Source organism: Zonotrichia albicollis, chromosome 5 (genome assembly GCF_047830755.1).
Source record: "Zonotrichia albicollis isolate bZonAlb1 chromosome 5, bZonAlb1.hap1, whole genome shotgun sequence".
Classification (NCBI taxonomy): domain Eukaryota; kingdom Metazoa; phylum Chordata; class Aves; order Passeriformes; family Passerellidae; genus Zonotrichia; species Zonotrichia albicollis.
In genome coordinates, this window is record NC_133823.1 from 71,538,380 (window position 1) to 71,555,774 (window position 17,395).

Sequence of the window (17,395 nt, forward strand, 5' to 3'; positions counted from 1 at the left end):
GAATCTACAGCTGGTGCTTGTGTATAAATTCAGTGTAGGTGCTCCAGCATCATGTGTGTGGCAGGATGGGTCTGGCTGCACTGATCATTTCCACCAAACTCTGCCATGGAATTGGGGCAGACTTCAGGAGGAGGCTTGCTCACTAGTTTGGTCTGAGGTAAGATTGATGTTAGGGGAAGAAATGCAAAGAAAATAATTGAATCAAGAAAAATCAGCTGAGAAAAGTTAGTTAAGGTGTTGCCACCTAATTCAGATTGTGAGAATTTGTTTAAAAAGGTCATGCATGTAATGCTTGCCATGTAGTATGTGCATCCTACATTTGTGTAAAATCAGAATTGCTTTTGCTTTGTGCTCCTGTCAGACCAGGACTGGCTGTGGTTGTGAGCCTTGTAGTTATGCTGTATTGCTCCCAGAAATCCTTTTGGTATTTAGGTGTTTGGAATGAATTAGTAGCTGTGGGTCTGGTACATCCCAATGTTGCTGGAAGAGATACAAATGATCTCCAAATAATTGTATCCTAATCAAGGGGAGTTTAGCATTCATATCTTTAATGTCAGGGAATGAAAACAGTGCAAGTCCATCCAGTATGAGCTCTCATTTACTCTTGCTTCAACTGCAGCATAAAATGTGCTATGTGAGAAAGGTTTTTTATGATGTAATGAAGAATTTTGTGTCATTATGGTGTTTTTTCATCAACATAAGGATTAATTTCCCTGTCTGAAGAGGGTCATGTGCTAGCTGGAAACCAAAATAATCAGCTGCTCATATAATTGAATGTGTTATCTTTCCTATCTCATTTAAATTAACACTTCTAAATGAAGTAATCAGAAATTCTCTACTTAAAGAACAGGCACAGTTACAAGAAAAGTAATTCAATGCACTGATAGATCTTCAGTTTAGAGTTGTGTGTTGAAAGTACAGTGTGAAAAATGATGGTGACCTTGTGTGTAATTGATTTCAGGGTGATCTTGCCATTGACCACACAGGTTGGGTGGGAGAGTTTGTAATACATTTTTTTTTCTATTTTGAAATAACTCTTCTTATATCAGTGAGGCCCTCCAGCCTTAAAAGCTTCATTTCAGAAGACAAACTCAGTGATTTAATGCTGGGAAAATTTACAATGTTGTTTTTGTGATCAGTTTTTTAACACCTACAGCTAATTAGAATCTTTGCCTGGTGTGACAGTAAAATGCATAATAGCGGTAATAGCAATCAGTGTCAATACAATTAAATATTCCATATTTCAATTTTTTATTTAGTGCTGAGCAGTCATTCTTGTCTATCCCCTCCCCATGTAGACTCACACAGGAGAAAAAGAGAAGATTTGCCCATATTGTGGACAGAAGTTTGCAAGCAATGGAACACTGAGAGTTCACATTCGAAGCCATACAGGTATTTATTATGATGAACAGAGAAGATTTTCTAAATCTGTAACAAGATAGCTCTATGTCCACAATTTATCTATCTACAAACAGGCAGATTTACATGTAGGCTTAACACAGCATCTTTGTCAGACATTTTACCTGCTTAATGTGTAAAAACTGTTGTCAGGTTTCATTTTGCAAGTTTACACCTTCATTCAGATAAGTAGCATCAGGTGGCTGAAAGAGGTTTCTTTGTGATAATTTATTTACAACATAAAATGGTGTAGATTTGCCTTTGGCATGCCATTTTCTTGCCTCTGCATAACCAAGTTTGGCTTGCAGGGAGATGGCAGTAATTTCTGTGTGCTGCTTGCTGATGTTACCCATCAGTTTGCCTGGAGCAGAAAGCCCCAGTTTTTCAAGCTCATTGTGCAGATGGCTCTGGAGATGTTCAAGTAGAAACACTTCTCACATGTGTGCTGCTACCAGTTAGATTTCAGCTCTGTCAGGCAGACTTTCCCACATATAGGAGTTGGACTAATATGAGTGCAGGGGGATACAATATAAGAAAATAAAGGTAGTATAGAAAATAATTTTACCACATAAGAAGTTGCAGCTAAGCCAATTACTAAAGATTAGGAATGGGCCTGACTTTAACAGGCCACAGCTGTAGCCAATAATAAGAGTGCTATAAAAGAGTGGGTTGGTTGGCTGAGGGGAACTGGAGTCAGTTGGCTGCTGTGAGGAGGAAGAGTCAGTGCTGAGAGGAGCTGCCTGTGAGAAACATCAAGGACATACAAAGCTCTAGCAATGTGGAAACTTTGCAATGTAATGACAATGGAACTCTTGCACTGTAATGACAACAGTGAGTTTTGTGAAACCACACACAAGGGACCTCTAACCCTGAGTATAGAGCCCTGCAAAATTTGTAACCTCTGTTATAGGAGGCTGTGACATTTTCAACTTAGTTCAAGCAGAAAGGCACCGAAGATTTCTAGTGCCTTTGTAAATTAAGTGCAGGGGGAGAAACTGCCTTGCCAGGAGATGATACAGGTTGGAATTACAGCAATATGGAATGAGGAAATCATTTATGAACGAATAACGCTGCAGGTGGGAAACTTTCAAGGCCTCTTTTTTTAACCTGAGAAGCTAGAAGCAGTCATTGTACAGTTACTACTACAGGAAAAATGCTGTGCTAAATTCATTTATAATGACCTGAGAGACAGACTCTGATTTGTTCCTCTTCCAGTCTTGCTGCTAGTCCAGTGTCAGTTACATTTTTGGTGGTTTGCATCCTTCACTGTGAGAATTAGCCAAAATAGATGTTTATGGTTATTTTTGTCACTCTGTTACGATTCCTGGCCAATTTTTGATTATCCTGATGAATAACGGGGGGGGTTGCTCCTAAGTTATGACTGTAGGTTTAAAAAGAATATCTCTATTACATGGCAAAATTGCTAATGTAGGGTTGAGTGAGAAAATGGCCTGATTGGATTCTTGTTGTAAATCTGGAGAGATGGTTTTGTTTGGTGCTGTACCTGAAGGCTTCAGCCATGTTGTTCTTTGTCATAACACAAGCACACTGATCACGAGAGGAAATTGTTGTCCAGTGTTCAGTGAGCCTGAGGGAACATGGCTTTCTGAGGAATACCTTCCATCATTCCCAAAGAACGTAAGGGGAGCTGCTGAAGGAAATCCAGGTCATCTGCAAGCAGGGTAAAAAAAAAGTTGGGCACTCTTAAGTTCCCTACAATGAGAAAATTCTTGATAGCTTTACAGGGAATTTCTGAGCAGTAAGAAATCTTCAGAACTTAATTTGTTCAGAGATGAATGTTTGGTTTCTAAATGTTGCAGTGATTGGTATTGGTGTCTGTTAAATTCTTTGGATTTGAATTAATAATTTCAAAACTGTGCCATCCCTTTTCTCTTTGATCAGACTTGAAAGTATCACTTTTCATTTTAAGCAGCCACTGTCTGTTTTCAGGAGATGATTCATCCTTCTGAATAAGCCTTGAGCTTTTGGTGCAACTAAGCAGTCCATCATAAATGTAAACATTGCCAAGACCTTTTGTCTTTGTGGTTACAGGTGATGAGGTTTGAGATCTTTGTCATATTATCCCATTATCTTTCTGTGGTCAGCTAGACTTTGCTTTATTGTCTACTTTGTGTAGAGTTTTTTGTTCTGTATTTACAAAACAAATTCAGGTAGAGGTTATTTTAAAAAGTGTTGTACATCACTTTTTCTCCTCCTTATGTCTATGAAATTCTTTACAAAAGCTGAGGTTCTAGGGTACCTCTCTGGTTCTGCTTTGGAATGGTATTTTTGGTATGCTTAATAATCCATATAGAGAAAGAGAAGCTCAGTGGGGTTTTGTCTTTTATTTAATATGCAGCATGTGCTCTTGAATGTTGTTCCACGCAGACATGCACGCTTCCTGGATAAGCAATTTCCTTCCCTCTTCTGTGTTAGAATAAGGCTCTGTAAATGAGCCCAAGCAGCACTTGGCCTTTTGCAGCAGCTGAGCTGGTTTGGGGTGAGTGAACATGTCTGCATGTGCATGTACAGAGGGAAGGGGGTGATCTTTGCCTCTGAACCTGGAGTGTTGCTCTGTAATTCATCATCTGGGTTTCAGCCTTGGCATGACACAGACAGCGCTCTGCAGGTCAGCTGAAACACTGGAGCACATTCTCCCTCTCCTGTATCCTGTTGGTTTATGACTTCTTAGGGTCACAGGGAGCTGGGGTTAATTCAGCAAAAGAATCCTTTGACTGTGATATAAATTCCTTGGCTTGTTCATAAATTGTAAAAGAAGTCCTATGGTCTGCTCCACGGGCTGGAAACCCAGGGGCTGGGAGGTTAATAGCTTCCCTGAAGTTTTAAGCAACTTTCAGTGTTAGCAGTTTCTGGCTGCAGTTTGTGCAGCTTCTCAGTTGCCTCATGCATATCTGTTTAAAGGTGTTAATTACTGTGGGGTGTGTGTATGGGTTTGTGTGTGCCTGTGTGGGTATCTGGGTATAAAAACACAAACATTTTATCTGTTTGCTGTTTATGCTGTTGCCTTCCTAATTAGTTGTGTCCTAATCCCTTCCATCCTTGGGATGTAGCACATCAAGCTGTGCAGCAGTGAAAGTTGTTCTGTTTATATTTGCAGGTAAATTTCTTTTAGAGCTAGGGGGAGTTAAGGGACTTCACTGTAATTCTGTCCTTTCTTTCCCTACTGATACTTAAAGACTGATGAGGAACAACTAATGGCCATAAAGGTTTTCCAGAAAATGATGTGTAAATATAGGTTAAAATATAACCTTACTTTGCTTTTACCATCACAGTTAGTCCAAGTCCTGATAATAAGCCAGTAAGATAACTTACATCTGTCCTAAATGTTCTCTGAAAAGATGAGTTTTTTCAATTCTATATCATTTGAAAGCCATGACTTATTGTGTCTTTCTTACATGTTGCATGCTCTGCTAGGTGCAAAAAGCAGGTTGGTTTTTTAAGCATGACTTGAGAAAGTTCTTTGAAAATTGACTTCCATGTGTATGAATAAAAGATAATACTGAGAGATTACATTAAAACAGCAAAAAACATTTGGACCACAGACTTTTTTATCCTTTGTGCTAACACAATGTTTTTCAATTTATGTTAGAGATTGTTTTATAAGCTTTCAAAGATATATAACTTGAGTTGCTGATTGCCTTCTTGAAATGCCTCCTGCACTGAGAGCCTGATGTTATGCACCTAATTCTGCCATTGTAGTCCCATTTCTACAAGTTAACTAAGCTTTTGAGCATATTTACAATCCTACTTAGTCCCAACTACATAAATGTCTCAGTTCAGATTTTGCACTTCTAAGACAAAATTCCTGGGCAAGTAAAATTTTAGTAGTGGAGTTGTAATAATAAAGATCTTTGGTTTTTAACAGTAGTTCAGTCATCTCTGAACACAGAAGACTTCAAAGTAGTTGAAGGAAGTAATGAGTTCAAGTACAGGATAAATTTTATTTATTGTGGTGTAAAATATATCACCAAAGGTTTAATAGCTAAACAAGCAACTGTTTGTTCATGTACATAATAATGTACAGCCAGGATCCTCATTCCTGCAGATCTTCTGCTAAACTACCTTACAAGTAATTTATATTTTCTTACATAGGAAAAAAGATAAAAGGCAAGCTTGAGGGAACTTCCTCTCATATGCCAATGAAGTATGTGAAGGAATGTATCTGTATCTAGTCAGTGAACAGCTTGCAAATGTCTACAGATAGGTTCTTTCTATTAATAACTTATAAATGATCCCTCTTTTATCTACCCAGTTTAAAAAGGAGCTTGCAGAAGGCCTCAGAGGTAAGGTTCTGCATTTCTAAACCTTTCAGTTTATACATCATTGTCTTGTTCATCTCCAGACAACAGCTAAATCTTTAAAAATACCTGTAAAGTTTCATGCAGCTGTCAGCTTCTTGTTGTCTGTACCCATGAATGAGGAAATGTTCTTTTGAGGGATGGATTATTTGAATGAGACCTCTTTAGATCAAATGAGTTACTGATGGATTAATATTGTTCTTTAAAAGACTTAGTTGACCATTGGGTTCACTGAAGTAATAGATGTTACATTTTCCATTCATAGAGAAATCAGATTGTTTAATTCCACTGATAGCTGCAAAGAATGGAACTGTTTTTTTCCTTCAAAGTTGTGTCTGGTTTTTATTTCTTACTTAAGATTACTTAAAATCTTGATACCACTGTAGAACTGATGAGAGGCTGTAAGTAAGTAATAATGGTAGTTCATGCTTCACTGCATGGATTCAGATAGTCTTGTTATTTTGTAGGATTTTTTACTAGTCTTTATGATTCATTTAGTGGCAAATAGCCAATATCTCAATTATATCATGATAATTTTGGTGGACCACACAGGACAAACATTTTACTGGTCTTAACTAGAAATAATCTGAATTCTTTGAATAAACCCTAAACTTTACAGAAAACAAACCATCTCAGCTGTGAAAATACCACTTCTATACCTCAAAAATTAAAGCATTACTAAATACTAGGAAAAAGATAAGTAATAGGAAAAAATATTTCAAGCCTTCTGGTTTTTTCTTACTTTTCTAGAATAGGATTTGAGGTTTTTTCTTATTAAATATGTGACTGTTTTAGTGGATGGGAAATGCACGTTGTTGATTTACATGAAACCAATTCTAGTTCTCCCTGGTGCCTGGAAAATGAGTGTTGGAGTTTGGTTAGAGAGCATTCACAAGCACACAAACTTGGAGTTATTCATCATCAGTGAGGAAACAAACCACCTGAAAAAACAGAGGCATTTAATCTCTTGTCTTCAGAGTCTGCCAGATTTGAATGTTGGTTAAAATGAAGTAAGAATTGTCTCTGATTGCCCCATACCTGAGGAGTGTTTCTCAGAGCAGTCAGACCTATCCCTTTCCTTATCTGGCCCATGATGAGTATAAAATTACCTGTGCTTTTGGTGTTTCTGGGTCTTGTCTCAGCTGAGGTCCTCAAGATTTTATCTTTCAGATCACAAAGTTACTTAGCTCTTGGCATGAGAGAGCTGTTCCTGTGTGGGGACTCCTGTACCTTCTCAAGTGCTAAATTTTGAGTGTTTAGTGGCTAAAAAAGAGGCAGGCCAGGATTTTGCACAGGCCAGATCACTTTTTATTGTCTAGGCTGGATTCAGGCTAGTCCAGATGTCGTAAGGAAATCAGCTCATTGTTGCAGTTGGCCAGGCTTCTTGATTACTCTTCCGTTCTTTTACCTCCCTGGAATCCCTGGTCAAAATGGCAGAAATGCCTGAGAGATGCAGGCCATTAAATGCTTTTGAAGATGCTACTCAGGATGTAGGAAATTGCCACCTCTACACAAGAGGAACTTCATTATTTTAAAGAGGTGTTGGTTTTCTCGCAGGACTGCAACACCAAAGTGGTGAAATGCACTGAATATTTTCTTGACTTGTGAGTTTTTAATCTTTCCTCAGTGAATGGTTTCCTGACATTTTCTAATTGAAGTTCTGATGGAATCACTGGGTTCACTGAATTCCTGTTTAATTTAATTTTGATTCCTAATGAAGTCCCCTTCCAAGTGGGAGAAATTCAGAGCTGTGTGTTTTGGGTTTATTTGTGTTTGTGTGTGCACATTTGCATAGTGCATTAACTGAACCATGTTCAGTTAAGGACACAGAGTTTTTAATTGAATGGGAACACTGTTTAAGGGCAAGAGCAGCTGAGAATAAATGTGTGAAGCCGTCAGGTGCCCTCTCTGAGCAGTGTTCTGAAGCAGATGTCACAGATTATAATTTTGTTACATCCATTAACCTTTTGCCCATCCTTACTTGCTGTTGAATGCTGTCATCACCCCAGATTATCTCTGACTAAAAAAGCCCCCTTGAAATTCCCATTCTGGGCTGCCCTGTGGATCATCTGGTACGGAGTGTTAAATGTGTGATCCAGATGGCCTCCAAATTCCTCCCCAGGTGAACTCTGCTCATTCCACTGCAGCTGGGCAGTGGTAGAGGCTCCCTTCTAACCCTCTCCCCTACCCCAGGCTTTAGGACTTTAAAGGACTTTAACTTTTTAAAGTTAGGACTTTAAAAAGGATTATAATTAGCTATAACTGTTCTGAAAGCTGATGTTTTGAAATAATGTGCCTATATACCTATTTATACAGAAAAACATAACAATTTTTGATTAAAAAAAATCTTCTAATCCCAAAAAAAAAATAGTTCACCATCTGAAAGGGAGCTATGTCTAGAATAAGGGAAATATTCTGGAACAGTCTGAGGACCACATTGCTGTAATTATATTTATTCATTTTTGTAAAGAAAACTAAACAGAGGAGTTCTTGAGGCTGCATATTCTGCACATGATCTGATGTTCTGTGCAGTTTGTTGTAGGTCTTTTTCTGGTGTTTGTGGGTGTTGACCAAAATCATTGATGCTCAATTCCCCAACTGAGCAGAAATGTATTAAAAAGTGTATGAAAAACCCCACCTTGATAATTTCACTGCTTAATTCAAATTCTTCATTCCTTAACTGAACAATTGAGTTCAGTTGTAAATATACAAGCTGCTGGCAGTAAAGACAGCAAGCCAGAGAATCCTGCTTGAAGGCTAACCTGAATACCTGAGAATTGTATTTGTGTCTAAGCAAGCTGCAAGGAAACAGGGACAGCAAGCAGAACTGCAAATTTCACAGATGAAATAAAATCAGTGCCTGGTATGGTTTGAAAGAGCAGTGAGACTGTTTCTTTGCTTTGCTGGGCTCTTCAGATTAGGACTATTTCTCAGATGGATGTTTCCTTTTTCATTTTTTTCATTGGATGGGAATGCATTTCTCATCTGTAAAGTACATATTGGCTTAATCTTATTTGAGGCTGTTGTTCTGAAGTAATCAGTAACATGAGGTTTTCACCTAACTTGAGAACCAGCTTTATTTTTGTGGCTCAGCTGACTCCAGGGAATGCAAAATACAGTATGAAAATAGCAATGCTTATGACCAGCTTGATTAACTATCTCAAAGTCCTTATTAAATGTCTACCTGTAGCCACTGAAATCTTCAAAAACTAATGTATACATAGATTTGCTTCTTAATTGTTTTGTATCTGAGTTTGGGAGATCTGTGTGCTAAACTCGGTGTAAATGCTGCCTTGGAGCGCCTCTGATGGCAGATTCTCATGGGAAGCTGTCCTGAGCCCAACCAGAATGGGAGAATCTGGTATTTAACTTCTTAAGCCACATTAAGGTCCACTAGGTATTGTGATCTCAAGCTAGAGATGGAGAGGAGAAAACAATGTCCATTCTGTCATGACGTAGTTTCAGATCAAAATCCCATATGTTTTTCAATCATGGAATTGTTTTTCATAATCCTTGTATTAAGGTTAAATTTATTTTTATTATGTTAAAAGCTCTTATTTTTTTTGTTCATACAAAATCTGGAAGTAGAATGTCTAGACTTTGAATTATGCTAAATCCACTGCCATTTATCCCAGGATTATTTATTTGGGGTTATTTGTGCAGAAGTGCCATTAATGTGTTGAGCAGTTTGTTCTGGAACAGCAGGGACATGACAGTCAGCTGTAATTCAAAGGTGAACTTAGACATTTGTTACATTTGACTTGCTTGACTGTTCTGGTATTTTAATGAAAGCAATAGCTTTGTTTAGAAAACAAATTTTAAAAACACGCAAACATAAAAATACTTCTATGTTTTGTGTATATAACTATATATAAAAATGTGTTTATATAAAAATGCAGAGTGCAAATGGCCTAGTTGTTAATTGGCATTGACTTTACTTAAAGTGCACCCCCTCTTAGTCTGGTGTTATCACAAATTGACACCATCTCTGAAATGTTCTTCTAGCAGCAAATCCAAGAAGTTGTAGTTTATCTAGGGGAAATCTTTCTTTCACTTCAGTTCTTAGTAACTCCTTCTCGTGAAGATGAGGGAAATAGAGGTTCATGACTTGCCAGGTATTTAATTTGCTTTTCTTAGTAACTCTTTGGTAGAGATCCATTCATTTTCTGATCAGAGGAATTTTGCATCTGGAAATCTCCACAACTTTAGTGCACAACCTGAAGTTTATTGCTGCAGTGTTTATAATGGGGTTTTGGTAGCCCTTGTCTGGCTGTAGCTGGATGTGAAAGCCCTGCTGGACAATGTCCCTTTGCCAGCAGCTTTATCACACAGCCCTTGCTCTCCAGTCTGTCTCAGTGACAATTCTGAACTTTGTGCGAGCACAGCCCCCTCTCCTTTGTGGACACTGGCAGTAGTTTTCTGTGAAATGTTGCACTTCAGCAAGCCTTCACAAGTGGGAGGACTATTTCTAGCATTCACTTCTTCAAATCTGTATTTCCCTTCGTTGCCATCTTATTCCATCTGCTTATAACAGGATCAGAGGAAGTTAAACTGTTCCTGTTTATCTTAGAGGACTTAGAGTGGGACAGAGTGTGTAAGACTTCTCTTGGGGCACACCTGCTTCCCAGTCATCTCCTTCAATGTGGAATCATTCTGATGAGAAGCTGACTGGTAGCATGAATAACATTGGCCTAGGCTGGCTCAGAAGCAAGGAAGGAAGTTATTTTTTATGTAGAGTTGTAATAATCTTGCCAGATCTGCTGTCCACAAGATCAGATATTTAATGTAAGTTAGTTAGCTGGGCTCCTGAGACAGTAAATAGCAAAAAAGATGCATTGTCAGAGGGCAGTTTCTTCACTTCTGAGACAGACTACAGAGGCCCTTTCCAGAGAGCAGTTTGTAAGAAATTTATACTAAGAAACTTGGTTGTTGCTAGCACAGATGTATTTTAAGTGGTCCATTGTTAATTTTGTGAAATCCTACAAAATTGAGGTAGCAGATAAGTTATAAGTTTAAAAGATGTTTATGCTCAGGGTAGATGCTTGCATCAGCACCAGGGAACTTGAATAAATTCCAAGCATGCAAGCTCCAAAGGTGAAAGAAAATAACAAAAAGTAAGAGCAACAGTAAAATTACTTAGGAACATCTTTTAAGTAGTTTTACTGGGAATTTTTTGACACAAGTGCATGAGAAATTTATATAATTTAGAAAAACAAGATGGTTCCTAGTTTGAATGTCAAGTCAGAGCTGGCAGTCTAAGTTAGGCAGTAAACTCGATTTTTGGCAGTGGACAGTTTATACCAGCAGCTCCAAGCCCGACTTTTTCAGGTGTGACTTTTTCAGGTGATTGGAGTCATTGTTGCCCTCTGCTGGCTTCTGCTGAAAGCTCCTGAGGCTTTCCTCATCCAGCACCGTGGTGTCCGTGGTTGATTTCAGAGGGACGCTGTTCATCTGTTTCAGACCAACTCAAGCCCATCCTTTGAAGGCAAAAGTCTTTCTCTTTAAAGAGACATGAGGGAGAGGGAGGACGGTACAACTCCTACCTGTCATCGCTCATCTGCTTACAAAGTGCTGAAAGCTTTAAATTCTCCATTCCAAAGTCCCCAGACATAAAAATGTCAGCTGAATTAATTCAATATTTGAGTACTGACAACTGTTGGAGTGTTAGAATTTCGGGGGCATGAATTAAAGGCATTGAGGGCAGGAGAGAGAGGATCATATATCAAACTGCTCAGTGAAAATACAGCTCTAACACAGAGGTTGTCACCTTCCTAAAAAGAACCCCAAAACCCCAATTCCCACAGCTGAGCTTTCTGAGAGATAACAGCATTCAAGAGAGAAGAATATTTGTGTTTACAAGTGCCTTACTGGCCAGTCTTGTGCTTGTGACATTCACAGTTCCCTCTACAGAAGTAAAAGACAAAAGAGCAAAATAATTGTTCTAAAAAATAGAGGAGGGTGGCAGTCCTCTTCCCTAAATAATCATCTCACCTCAGGTGCCCTTGAATCTCTACACAATGTGTGAAAATGGAGATTTCATGTCCAGCAGTACCTCTTGGTAAATATTTTTGGTATATCAGAGAAATTGTGTGGTTTGGATTTTTTAAACTGTGAAATGGAGTTAATCTTGCTTGCCTATTTTAGAAGCTTGAGTGTGAGTGTTAATAAGTGCTTGACATTTGGTCTGTGTTAAATTTATGCATGCAGAAATATCTTTGTGAGCAGACAGCAGTGCATTGACTTTTATAAAACAGGCTTTGCTTAACTTGTGACAAACCTTTATTTGAAAAGACACCATCAAAATCCATTTTGCTAACAGAAAATTTTCTATCCATTTTTCTACTGTGTTTTGTAATGGCAACAGCCTGATCTTTGCTTTTAAAGTGTTGTATGCAGGAACAGGAGGCAGTACACTCAGATACTGGTGCATTGCCTGAAGAGTTAAAAATTCAAGTACATGTCTTCCAAATGATGGTGCTCAGAAACTCGTTGCTGTTTGTGTCTGAAGGGCTCAGTATCCACATTACACTAATGTGAGTTTGGGGAAATGGATGCCAAATGACGCCGCTGTAATGGAGCATTAAACAAATACCTTTCAGATATGGGATGCTGCAAGGGAGATGCTAACACTGTTCTGCTTCTACTTCAGTCATAAATTGGGACACAGACACTGCAGAAACTTTTGATTAACCAGCTTCTAGCACAGATCCAGCATTATAAAAGAGTGGATTTTATATTCCATTGGGATTCTGACACCCAGAGGCCTCTAATGACGACCAGATGTGAAATAGAAAAAATATTTGGGAGCAGTTAATGCCTAACCATAAAAGTGACCATGTGTAAATCACTGTAGAATGTGGTTTGAGCAAGGGCATTAGGTGTTTTCTTTTTGGTTTTACTTCCCCCAAGGCTGTCTGTGTGTATTCATATATTGTAGTGCAAGATCAGTCAGCAAAGAGGAATATTTTGATCCAGCACTCTATCCCACTCTGGCAGGATTATTTGTAATTTTTCTAAAGTTGAAATCTGCTCTTTGTAGAGAAAAGCAGTTCAGTTTGTCCAAGAGCTGTGCTGCAAGGCCTTCATCCTCTGAGGGCACATTTCTGGGTCCTGATGCTCCTCTTGTCCCCAGGTGAGCGTCCTTACCAGTGTCCCTACTGTGACAAAGCTTTCAGCAAGAACGACGGCTTGAAGATGCACATTCGCACCCACACCAGGGTAAGTCCCCCACAAGGGGAGTGTTTATGCTTGCTTGAGGATTGTCTGGGACTCCTGTGCTGAAAAGTAATTAATTGCTGTTTGTGTAGTGATTAGGCTCTGCCAACCAAGGTATTTTATGCCTATCAAAATAAGAGGCAAAGATTCAAGTCATTAACTTGCAAATTCTAATTAGAACTCCATTACCTTCTATTTTTTCTGTGTTTAATTTCTTTTATGTTGAAATAATAGCTGTACTAACCTCTTCATTTAACCCGTGGTTATTTATAGATATAAATTAATGTTTACTGAGGAAACAGCTCTGTAAAGGCTTCACTGTGACTGAAACTTCAATATCCAGTGCTTTGATTCTTACTGTGCCTGTAAAGTTCAGTCACTGTGAGCTTTTCTAGAGGCTGTACTTTATTAACTGATGACAATTTTTATATAACTTTATTTAACTGGGAGCTGTTACAGCTCATAGAGATCAATGCAGCCTTGAGGCCAAACCAAGAAAATTTTGCATCTACTGGGAAGTAGGAAAGGTGACATTTGACTTAGTAGTCTCCATATGCCAGTGGGCACACAGAATGGCTTTCTAAATAAGTAAAATTAAAAACTGTTTAAATTTCTACTGTTCTGTGTTGGTTTTAAGCATATTAAGTCTGAGGTGCTAGATAAAGTTGTAGCTTTTGTACCCCAAGCTATGCAAGTAATGAGTAGTTTGTGCAATACTCTTGGTAGTTCATTGGGAACAGGCTAGTCTCATATTGTTAGTTGTTTCTCCTTTTTTTCCAGCTGTTAAATCACTTTAAGAAGTGCTATAAATTCTTTTCTGTTGTTACTGTCCCCTCTTAACTGTGTTTGCACTAGGAGAAATTTCATGACCCATCTAAGTTCTGCATGACTGAGGAGTAAACAAGCTCTGAAATGGTGCCAAATCCTTTTTTTTCCTCATTTTTCATACAGTTTGAGTAAGAACAACAAACACTCCCTAGCCTCTGTAGAAGAAAAATAGAGGAAAAATAATGTTATTAGGCTTTTAGAGTCTACAGTGATTTACACCAAGTGATGTTTTCTTCTAAGCATTTTTTAGCTGATAGGAAAGGAAGGAGTTAGGAAAATAAATTTTAAGGAGCACCTATTTCTTTTTAATATATGTAGACACTGTAATTAGACAGGCTTTAGACATAATAAAATTTGTTTTAAAATGTCTCAGGAAATGCTCTACTGTACCATGGAGGCCAAATACCATTCTTAGAGGTACAAAGAACTCAGTGCACACCAAATGTAATCTAAGTATTTCCATATACTTGAGATGTGTTGATCACCTACATCTCAAGGGTCACATTTCAGGTTTTTTATTTTTGTGTGTGAAGGGCTAAGAAGACTGCTGGTCATCCCCACAGCCATGCTGTAGGACTAAAATGTGCAGACCCAACGTGGTTTTTTAGACTTGATTAGATTTTGGTTCTTTTTATGGTGATGCTGCTCTTATCCCAAAACTGGACAGTGAGGCTCATTCATATTGGATTGCCATTGCATATTCATTTATCTCCATGTAAATATTTTTTTTGCTTTGAAGTAACAACAAGCAGTACTGATAACATTTACATTAACAGTAATTTCTTAATTGAGGTCTGTTGCTATAATCTTGCATGTCCCAGCTTCCCCTCTTCCCCCCAGTTCACCTTATTTAATATCTAAGTAGAACTGGACAGCTAAAAAATCAAAGGAGGTCTTAGGACGAGGAGGGGAAAAAAAAGGGTTGAAATTATTAATAAAAACAAAGTTTATTACTGACTTCCATGGATTTTCAAGCCAGGAAAAGGAGTTATGCCAGAGTCTGTTCTGCAGAACATTATCCATGGACTACTACAGGATAATAAGCTATTGTTGTTTTATTGTTCAGGTGAGTAAATATTACTACCAGGTATTTGTAAATAGCTTGTACTAATTAGTGCAGGTACAAGGGAATAAATATGTATTTTAGCTGATGTGGAAGAACAGAGTGGTGAAGGGAATTGGAAAGGGAAGGAAAGGAAATGTGGGAGCAGCAATACTGAGAGGTAAATGGGGAAGACACCATTTGTGTCTTGGCCAGAATGTGAAGATTTATTTAATCTTAGTAGTAGATTGATGCTTGTCAGGAATTCTGAACCAAACCAACCCCCCCTGAGCAGAGGAAGGAGCTGCTGAGCTGTTCAGGGGTGTCTGTCCTGAAGTGAGGGCTTGTGATCGGAATGCTGGCTCTGAAGGAGACGTGTTCCAACTGCACCATGCAGGGACTTCTCCAGGGAAGAGAGAAACCTGTGCAGAAAGCATTGGAGACCCCTGAGCACAATGCACCAGAACCTGCTCTGTGTTCCTAGGCTGTTCAAACAAAGATGAACTAAAGATTAGGAAATAAAAAATGCACTGTGTTTGCCAAAGGTTTGGGTCCTTCTGTCAGGTCTAAGAACTGGAAAAACCAGGAAGTCACCCCTAAAATTTCTCTTTTCAGTCATCCCATGTTTTGACTTTTAAAAATGGTGTAAGGTTGTTTGCTCTTTGTTTTTTACCCTTTCCTACACATGCATTTTATTTGAAATTCATTCTTGCGTGCAAAATCATTGTTGAAAGTAAATAGCGAGATGTATGAATACTGAAAGTATTTTTCTATCAGCTGAGCCTAGCAATGTGGAAATAAACACAATCATAGCACCCTTCTGCAATGATAAATTTTTTATTTATAAATTTCTTGAAAAAAAGAATCTGGTCTTTTGGCCAGAAAGTTTGTGAAAAGCAGCTTTAAAGTAATACTGTGGCATTCACCAAAGACAGTAGAAATTAAATCTCAGTGTATTTTACCAGTGGGCTTAAATGCCAGACCTGATGCTGGGGATCACAAAGGCTGCTGGAAAAATCATTGGAGAAAGTTGATTAAGGTCTGGCAGCTGCTAAAGTGAGCACAGCCTGGGTGGCCACAGGTGTCAGCTCCAGCTCTGGATAAACAGAGAAGGTAAGGCCAAACCCTGCTGGCCAGGGCAGGGAGAAAACACCACCCACGTGATGGTAAAATGTCACCTGAGCACTGATTTGTTTCTATGAAAGTAAATGTGTTTGCTTTATGGTTTGATGGGTTTGGGTTTTTTTTTTTCCCTTAAGGAGAAATATAACAGCCTAGGAAAACATAAATGAGGAACTTATTGAAGTTGTTGATGAAATGAGTTTACAGACCATATCAGCTTTGAGGGAGTTAGATGCACATTTCCAACCCTCACACTGCAGGAAACTTCAGCTCTTTCCTAAGGCTTTATTCAGGGCCTGACTTCACATGGCAATGTTTGAGTTTAAACATGTGGAAAAATTATTTTATGTTGTAGCAATTGAATTGCTAATGCTTGGAAATACGGCCATTGATAGGTGCCCAGAGTTGTTGTCATGTTGAATTGATGTTTTCATTACTTCTGTGAATGGTGATTTTATTACAGTTGGATTCAGTGATGGAAAAAACAGAAAGAGTTGAAGCTATTTGAAAATGGCTTTTCATGACTTGATTTGAATATTTCATATTTACATATAACAGATATATTTAATTTTTATAACTGCTTTAAAAATCTGAGTTCTAGTGGGTGGAAGCTGCCAGCCTGTGCTTAAATGAGGTACATTTCTGAGGTAATTTAAAGATTAGAGACATTTCAGTGTATAATTTTTGTTTCATGCATAAGTGCCTACTATTTTAAAACACATTAATATTTAAATAGGTTTAAACTACAATATGTGTAGGAATTAACCAACCTTGAAATAATTTCGAATTTTATTTATGGATTTCATGGGCATAGGGATAAATCATGGTGAGTGTGGAAGTGAGGCATTTTCCTGTAGAGGACTCTTGCAGGCAGTGTTTTTGTTCCCTGACCAAGAGCAGGTCCTGAGTTAAACGGGCTCTCCAAGGCTCTCATTTGGAACTTTACACTGCCCCCTCTTCTTTAACCCAAGGAGTATTGAGATAATAGTAAATGAGAAATAATGCAAGGACAGTATTGCCATAATTTCACTTTTCCTGTGTTTCTCAGGTAATATTTGAACCTAAAGTTTGAGGAAGTGTTGCTGTTACAACAGCACCATAGAATGCTGTTGTAAAAAAATATTTCTTTGTGTACTCAAGATAGACTTCACATGACAGTGAGTAATGAGATAATATGATGTGTTGATTGAATTTGGAGGGGTTTTTCCACCTTGGATTTTATCTGTGTTTCCCTGTTGGTGAGATAGGGGTTGAGTTCCCATCCATCTGCCTGAGGATGATGACTTTGCCAGGGCTGTGGTTTCTTTGCTTCTGGAATCTGTGTTTGCACATAGACTGTGGAAGGTTTGAATACCACTGCACTTATATTTTCACACTTTTTTATGTAATGTGGACTGATGGACATGCCTTCCTCATAGAGTGAAAATGTACTTTTTCAATATTGATATTGTTGTTTTCCAGGAGCAGGTGA

General features: G+C 38.3%; 1 protein-coding gene across 2 annotated transcripts in view; it reads left to right on the plus strand.

Annotated features, from left to right (window-relative positions):
- Positions 1–17,395, plus strand: part of PRDM5 (PR/SET domain 5) — a 59,338-nt gene that overhangs the window by 30,909 nt on the left and 11,034 nt on the right. For both annotated transcript variants that reach the window (XM_074542051.1, XM_074542052.1), the window contains exons 13-14: positions 1,299–1,392; positions 12,850–12,935. In XM_074542051.1, the coding sequence (XP_074398152.1) occupies positions 1,299–1,392; positions 12,850–12,935 (180 nt within the window). The remainder of the gene's footprint in view (positions 1–1,298; positions 1,393–12,849; positions 12,936–17,395) is intronic.